At 33.8% G+C, this 8,892-nt stretch overlaps 1 protein-coding gene and 1 long non-coding RNA gene across 3 annotated transcripts in view; one reads left to right on the top strand and one right to left on the bottom strand.

Moving 5' to 3' along the window:
- LOC128249293 (uncharacterized) overlaps positions 1 to 4,289 on the top strand; it is a 12,648-nt gene extending 8,359 nt beyond the window's left edge. The window contains exon 2 of the long non-coding RNA XR_008265389.1: positions 3,242 to 4,289. This is a non-coding gene — a long non-coding RNA (uncharacterized LOC128249293). The remainder of the gene's footprint in view (positions 1 to 3,241) is intronic.
- Positions 2,997 to 8,892, bottom strand: part of LOC106880627 (cilia- and flagella-associated protein 97) — a 50,928-nt gene continuing 45,032 nt past the window's right edge. Inside the window, exon 2 of one of the 2 annotated variants that reach the window (XM_014930663.2) lies at positions 2,997 to 5,482. In XM_014930663.2, coding sequence (XP_014786149.1) covers positions 5,228 to 5,482 — 255 coding nt within the window. In that variant the 3' untranslated portion in view covers positions 2,997 to 5,227. The remainder of the gene's footprint in view (positions 5,483 to 8,892) is intronic. The other variant, XR_001410765.2, reaches the window with a different exon arrangement.

Genomic DNA, 8,892 nt, shown 5'->3' with positions numbered 1-8,892 from the left:
ACACACACACACACATATATATGCTGGACCACTGAAATCTAGAAGTTTTTTTCATTCTTTCTCTGTTTATTTTCTCTTATTTTCTGTTGAAGATCATAGGCTCGAAACGTAAAAGACTTTTTCATTTTTCCCCATGTGCTAAACTAATACACTTGCATGTTGTTTGTACACCTGTTTTCATCTTTTGTTTTTCTATATACATACATACACATTTATACACGCATATATATACACATATACATACACACACACACACACACACACATATATGTTGTATTGAAGTTATTTTTAATAAGGTAGAAATTAGACATTAACCAAATAAGGGTTTTTGTCTCCCCACTTGACATTCTCACAAATTACACATTAATGTTAATAAACATTTTTAACAAACTAATCTAAATTCTTATCCTATTAGAACTCACTTTTATTTTATATTTAAGACATTGTCAAAGAAAATGCGTCACATCTGAATGTATCTATAAAATGCTGAACGGGCAGGAGTTCACAAGGAAAATAAACATGAAAGCAAGCACTCCATGTCCTCTCACCAGCAATATATTATCTAGTTAACATAAACAATTAATGACCATAATTCTCAAACTGTAAATAGATATTATACAGCAGTGTATTTTATCACTCTCAGTTTTGAATTAACATAGTTAACTCTCAATGACCTCAATTCTACTTGTAAACAGACAGCTATCGAGAGGTATGGTTTATCATATCTAGTTGTGAATTAAAATACTTAACTCTTAATGATCTCAATTCTCTGAGCTAAAAATACATATAGAGAGGTATAGCTCATCACATAGACATTAAAATTCACAAATGTTTTATCTTGAAAATCTGAAGTCAAATTCCACCTGTGCACATCTACTTAAACCAATCATTAGATGCAGATGAAGTCTTTAATATTTAAATGACCTAATATGATTATGCAATATTACATTCTTTTTACTAATTCAAAAGTTGTGAAATTAAACAATTTCCTTAAGTTATCTGAAAAGTTAAATTTTTGAAATTTTTCCTATTTATATATATTTTTTTCCTTTTTTTACAAAAAACTGTATTTCCTTTGTTTTAATTTCATAGTAAATAAATATACAACAATAGTAACAACAAAAGATGTTTTCATATTCAAAGCCTTACTCTTATTTTTAGATATTTCCATGAAAATTATTGTTAAGTGAATGTTGATTGTTTTAACATAAGTTTACAATCAGCTTTGACAATAACAACATTACTTGAAACATGACAAGCCTGAAGGTAACTTAAGTCAATACAACCTGAATGTCAGAACCATTGACCGAAACTAACCAAAATTGTTTCCAAGCACCAATTTAACGTATTTTTTTAATGAAGCAGAAATTAGCTTTATCAGACTAATGCTGCTAAGATGTGAATGAGGAACTGCACTAGCCAAGTGGTGAAAGGTGTTGATATCTCAGCTAAGGGGTCTCAAATTCACATCACAACACTAAACAATGCACTGTATTGTTTTAATTCTAATTCTGAGGCCATGTTCTGAACGTAACTCAGTCCCATTTACAGAGCTACATCTACAGAGTAGGTAAGAACAGAGAGAGGGACTAGATAAAAGAAATGGACATAGTGGTAAAACACTGAATTAACTGGTTTGGTTGGGTCTAGAACACATAGATAATAAAATCCTCATGTCACACAAAAATATGTGTCCAAAAGCTCCAATATTCTCACAGAGGCCAGAGCATTGGGTGTGTGGCATTAAACAGAAAAGAGACAAACCTCCTCCTGGCTAGGATGCCAGTCTCATTTTGGAAGTAACATTCCCAGATGATTTGGTACCTATTCTGGACAAATGTATAAGTTGAGATAAAAAAAAGACACACAAAATACCTTTGTGGATTTGAACTTGAGTCTTATGCAATTGTTGAAAACCATATGAATTTGGCCATTTTAGTTGTATTCACATAAATATAGAACAGAACATTGAAGAATTAATTTGACACCCAAATAAATGAAACTGCAAGACAAGTAAGGAGTAGGTTACTGATAGTAACTGGAAAGACAACAAGAGTTAGATATAGGTAGACAGACGTGACTTCATACTTTAAGTGGAGCAAAGAAAGAAAATTTAACCCTGGAAAAATGGATGATACTTCAAAATGCTCTCTTTCAGACAAATGAGTAAGTATTATGTGTGCGTGTAAAATACATAGATATAAATATGTGTGTATGTCATATACACACGTGCATGAAGAATGAGCTTTTGAAGTGATATTAGCCAACAATGGAATTGGAATAAACTATTCCTCATACCACACTCATTTTTAAACCTTTTTGAATAGAAAAAAAAAATTGTTTCTATTTGCTTTGTGATATGAAGACACGCTTTAAAAAAAACCAGTTTTATCAACTTTACAATCTCAGTTTTGAAGTAAGGCAACCAAAGAGAGAAAGATGATACAGAATATTTTCCTGGGAACCAGACATTTCACAAAAAGGTTAAGATGGAAAGGTAGATAGCTGATTCAAGATAACTAACAACAAGAATAAAATTATTGAAGGAAGTTGTTCTGTATATGTGTGTATATATATATATAAACGTATATATATAAAGACACACACATATATATATATATCCAACCCATGCCAACATGGAACATGAATGTTAAATGATGATAATATATATATATATATATACACATACACACACGTAACAAATATGTGTGCGTCCGTGTACACATATATACCTACATAAGTTAAGGGTTGGCAGTTATTTTGAAATAGCCTTTAATGGTTTATGCTTTTAATATATAACTATGCAGATATATGTATATGTGTGTGTTATATATTTAAATATAAAATTTTAAATACATAAATACGGTTTTTATATATTAAGTAAATGTGTGTGTGTGCACACATATATATGCAAATACACATACACACATAAATAACAGTTAGGCCCACATATAAGTACATCTCAGAAAATTAGAATATTAAGGAGAAAAAAAAAATGAATATTCAAAAATTTTATTACTCTTATGTACAATAAATGTGGCAGTAGTGCTTCTTTTCAGTCTGTGAACAATTTCTAGTTTCTAGAATGATGACTATAGACTATCCATTGTAAAATTACAGACAAATATTTTAATTCTATTCTACTTCTCTCAAAATATTACAATATTGTCTGAGCATGTTAGAGTAATACTCATTCAGCCAATAAATTTTTTTTTAATTTTTAATTTTTTTTTTTTTACAGAAAACATTAGTGCTGTAATCATGAGCAAGACTTCTGATCTAACTGTTGACTAAAAGATCATCAGTAACATACTTCACGAAAAGGGGAAGACACAGAGAAGATTATTTCTTTAAAAGCTGACTGTTCCCAGATTTCAATATTGCAGCCACTTTCTGGGATACCATCTGGACATGCAAGATGAGGCAGAAAAAGGTGAGCCAGCAAGAAGGACAACTGTAACTTCAAGAGAACTGTGAAAAAAAAAAAGCCGGTTTGACAACGAGGAAGCTTTTCATAAAAGGTTGACACATAAGTTAAGGCATGAAGAACCACTTTGTACAGATAGCTAGCTTCAAGAGATGGAACACAACAGCAAAGTACCTAGCACCAAACCTCTTTTCACTGACAGGCAATGTTACAAGTGGTCGATGGAGGCAAGGAGAAGCAGGAAAATAAAGTGATGAGCAGTGGCACATTGTGACTTTTTCTTGAATGGAGTAAGTTTTTGTATCTCATTTGGAAACAAAGTCTGCAGAATTTGGAGGTCTGGAAATCACAAAACACCAGCCATTAGAAAGAAACTCAGTTTCAAATTTCTGGCAATCAGTGATGCAATGTCATATGTAGATATTGGACTATTGTGTTTCTTCAGAGTTACAGCCAATGCACAAGTCTACCATGAGATCTTGGAGCATTCCTTGTTTCCTTATATCAACCATCAAGCGATTTGGCAATGTGAAATTTTTGTTTCAGCAAGATTTGGTACCTGCACTTAGTACCAAAACAAACACTTCCTGCTTTACTGATCATCACATCAATGAGCTAGCTACCTTACCAAGGAACTGACTTGGCCTAAATCCCATACAGAATCTATGGGGTATAGTTAAAAAGATGGCTAATTTGTGTCCCAGCAGTCATTTGGTGGTTAAGGCGGTTCCCACACTAGCAGTCAGTCAAAATGATTATAACAAATCAGTATCAACCAGGAAGATAATTATTTAATGAAGCTCAATGCAACAACTAAACTGCTCCCTGCCTTAAAAAAAAAAGCCTTCAGTATCCCTTTTTAGGTGCCAAAGGCTGCTAAGGAGACTACCGGGACTTCCATCAAAATTGACTAGTGTCACTAATTGGTTTCCTCTGTCATAATATATCCAGTCACTGAAGTCAAAAGAGCACCAAGCATATACTAACTGACATTTTGTACCCACCTCTCAATTTTTAACTGACTTTCTAATGATATGTTTCTGATGTTATGCTGTTACATTCTAATATTTCGAGATATTGGATTTTTTTAATGTATCAATAAAATGCTGGAAATAGAGCAATTTACATTTAGTGAGCCTAATGCAATTGAAACTTTTATGCTCAGACATTAACTGACAACAAAGATTAACGTTTGCATAATGTTTTAATTTTCTGAGACACACCTAGAGATTGATATGTCATTATCTACATATACACATTCACACACACACACATACTCATGTAGGTGTGGGTGTTTGTATATGTACACACAAACACATACACACACATATAGATATTTTCTTTCTCAAGTAAATTTAGATTTAATTTCTATTTTTATAGTTATGCAATATTTCAAAATTTTTCTCCTGCCAAAAATTTTTTAAAAAATCTTTAATATAAGGATTTCTTTGCATTGTGATGGTCATTCCTTTGTCCTATGTCCTGAAGGCAACAATTAGCGACATCACAAGTGAAGCAGCATAGTTCCAACTGGAAATTGAAACCAAAATTGCCAAGGAATTTGCTTTGTTGTGAAACTCAACCACCACCATTGTTACCACAGCATGCCACACACCATACAGCACCTGCCACAACAGAATCTTTTAAATATGACAAATATTTGAAATATATACAGAAAACAATTCAAAGTTCAAAAACATGAATTTGTTGGGTTTTTCTTTGTTTGTTTGGATTTTTTTTTCCACACCCATCCCTTACTAATCCCCAGTATTATTCCCATACCCCCTAATTTTATAAAGGTCACCATTTTGATATCCACTCAGGACGGTTTTTAAACTTAGTCTTTGATCGACAATAAAGATCTTTCTTAGCAGGAGGGTCTGATGTGCTTTCAATATTGACAGTGGATGCAGTTGAGGGTCTCTTTGTTGTACATCCAGGATATGATACTTTATTGAGTGGATATTTCGAGTGTTTTGAACTGTATTCTGCCAACTGTTCATCTCTTGACAAACCTTTGCTGGGTTTAACAGTCTCTAGCCGTCTTAGAAAAGCCTGTGAAAGAAGAAAGAAAAGAAATATTAACACAAATGAAGGTGAATTACTGCTTTTTTTTTCTAAGCAAGCACAAAGCTAATTCTAAAATAAAGGAACTGATTAACTTTGAGAAAGGATTCCAGTTACAGTTTAGAGGGAACATCAAAAACATAAAGGGTTTGGAGTGCGGTCCCCTGTTGCAGAAATGAAGTGATTTTAAGGTGGTTCTCACTCTACCTTTCAGTCAAAACAGCTATGACAAATGAGTAAAAATCAGAAAGATTAATTAATTTAATGAAGCTCAATGCAACAACTAAATCATTCCCCAACAAAGCCTTTGAGTAGCCCTGTTTAGGTCTACTCTACCAGGTCAGCCAGCCTTGATTAAGCAAAGTTACAGAAGTATCGATAATTCAAAACCAATAAGACTTGAGATGTGAAAGCCTTTTCCCCCAGACAATGTATGAAATAGGAAGAGCAGTACTTGTAGTGCAAGCCATTAGGAAAACAAGGATCCAACTAAAGAGATGTAATAAAGACAGTCCAGAACCAAGAGAAAAGTTGTTGATGGTCTATACTCCAAAGGGAGTGAAGAACTTAAATAAATAAATAAAATTTATAAAAAGCTGTTCTTTTTCAATTATAGGGTGTATTTTGAGTGAAGTTTGGTTGCTGTTTTTATCAGATTGAACTATCATGTAGAGACTCCGTTTCTACAATTTGAGAGTAAAACCTATTGACATCAACATTGCCTTTCAGCACTATGGTGTTGATGAGACATGTGCTAGACATCATCAGCTTTAAATCAATTGACCATACCTCTTCCCTACAAACTTCTGATTATGTTCCATTATAGAAAATCCTTATCGTTTGAGTAGTGGATTTATTACAGTAGTAATTGGCCTTACAATAATTACTTCTATGTCTCTATGTTGTGAATTCAAACCTTTCACTATGATCTTTACTCCGAGTTAGATAAAATACGAATTCCCTCTATCATACTTTTACTACTACTACTAATACTACTACTACTACTACAGTATCATATCATCCTTTAATGTTCTTCAATACTATATTTCACTCAGCTAAAGTGTCTTGTTTTGTAAGTACTTGGCAATTTCCCTAGTGCTGGTGCCATGAAAAAAAAAGCATCCAGTACAGTCTGTAAAGTTGTTGGCATCCAAACTGAAGCAGACATTGGAATTCAGTGCCGCCCTCTAGCTCACTGGTTCCTGTCAAACCATCCAACCCCTGCCAGCATGGAAAAATGGACATTAAAATGATAATGAATTCTTGATTTTGACCTAATACCTAATCATAGAGATTATTGTAAAGTCAAGTATTCAATTAGCTATCTCCATATCATAGATGACTGCTCAAGCAAAGCCAACCAGTTTGTTACCAAAGAAACAAAGAAAGGAAAGAAGAAAAAATACATATAAGACAAATCAATGAAGTAGCCTCAATGTGGTCGGTTGCTTAACCTGCTAAAAACAACAGCAAAATCTCTCTGAAATTACACCACTTTACTGTCTTCAAAAGAGAAAAAAGACAAGAAGTGATAGGAGATATTGGATAATGTAAGGGTAGACAACAACCCAATGACTACAGTAGCTAGACATGACCTGAGAACCATACCAAGTAAGTCTCTAGTCCACCTACTGGAATATGCATCACTGAAGGACTTTATTAGGCACTGGTATGGTTGTGTGGTTAAGAAGTTTACTTTGCCACCAAGTGGTTTCAGGTTCAGTCTCACTGCATGGCAACTTGGGCAAGTATTTTCTGCTATTGCTCCATGCAAACAAATGCCTTGTGAATGAATTTAGTAGAGACATGTGGAATACTGTCACATGTGTGTGTGTCTACATATGTGTTTGCATTTATCCTTTACCACATGACAACTGGTGTTTGTCTATATCCCACTAACCAAGTAGTTCAGCAAAAGAAGCTGCTAAGATATGAAGCTTTAAAAATAAGCACTGGCTTTGATTTGTTTGACTAAGCCCTTGAGGGCAGTGCCCCAGCATGGTCGTAGTTCACTGACTGAAACAAGTAAAAGATAAAAGAAGCCTGGAAGAAAGCCAGTACCCATGACCCTTTCAAAGGTTCTCCAAGACAAGTGAGAGGAAGTTATCCTTGAACTACAGACCTGACCTCTATGCTTGCAACAGAACAGACTCCATTAAAGGCACCCTAGGATACAAGATGTTGGTGTTAAACCAGGTAACAGATTAAGTCTAGCATCCCAGTAGGGTTTGAACTTGGAACATTAAGAGCCAGAACAAAAACAGTAAGGCATCCTGATTTTATTAGTTGATCCCTGAAGAATGAAGAATAATGTTGACATTGGTGTGATTTGAACTTAGAAATAAAAAAACTGAGATATAGATGTTTTTGATCTAGTTTGGATTCTTTGCCATCAAATTTGATAGCAAAGAATTCAAATTTGATGGCAAAGAATTCAAGTTTGATGGCAAAGAATCCAAACCAGATCGAAAACATCTATAAATACCAGCAAGGCAGCCTGTCCAAAACTCAAACGATTTTGCCAGTCCACAGACCTGGACTGACACTTTATTTATTGACACAATAAAGATGAAAATTAAAGTTGACAGACATTGGTGTGATTTGAACAAGAAACAGATCATCAACACAAGGGTTTTTTTACCTTATGTTCTAACAACTCTGCCAATTTGCCTTGCCACCTTTGTTTGCTTTTTTTTTTTTTTAAATTTTATATCGATTTTCCAAAGCGTGAGTGTTTCCACAAATGGATAAACAGTCACAGCAGGTGTTTCACAGCCTTTTCCCAGTGGTGAAGTGGGACAAGTAATCATTCATCAGTCAGCGGTTAGAATTAACTGAGCTGTCTGTCTGTTCATTCATTTATTTATTCTTGTTCAATCAATATACAACTAAAATAGGACTGGAGTATGTTATAGATGTGCTATTGACTATTTACTTACTCTCCCACGCAAAACTGATTTGTACTTAGTTTGATTGAGTCATGTCTTTCACTATAGATTCTTATGACATCACTTGAGAATCCTTATGACATCATTTGACTTTAAAAGACATTAAATTATTATCTATATATATAAAAATGAGAACGTGTGTCTGTCTGTCTGTCTGTGTGAATCCCTAAAACTCGAGAACTACGCAACCAATTTCATTCAAATTTTACACATGCCTTACTTAGGGTTCCAGTTGTGTTTTAGTCAAAAAAATTTTTAACTTCTTGCAGAGTTCGAGCACACGGCAACATAATATCTCTTCCACTATTTAAGTATTACGTGTCAAAAGTGAAACAAAAACACTCATGTCAAATACTTTCACTTTAAAAATGAAACTATTCCACTAACTGAAACAATCACATTTCGATGCTGTAATGACAGATACTTTCAGAGAGAGAGATGTATATGTAT

The sequence above is a fragment of the Octopus bimaculoides genome, chromosome 13 (assembly GCF_001194135.2).
Source record: "Octopus bimaculoides isolate UCB-OBI-ISO-001 chromosome 13, ASM119413v2, whole genome shotgun sequence".
Classification (NCBI taxonomy): Eukaryota; Metazoa; Mollusca; class Cephalopoda; order Octopoda; family Octopodidae; genus Octopus; species Octopus bimaculoides.
This window is presented reverse-complemented; position numbering and strand designations above follow the sequence as displayed.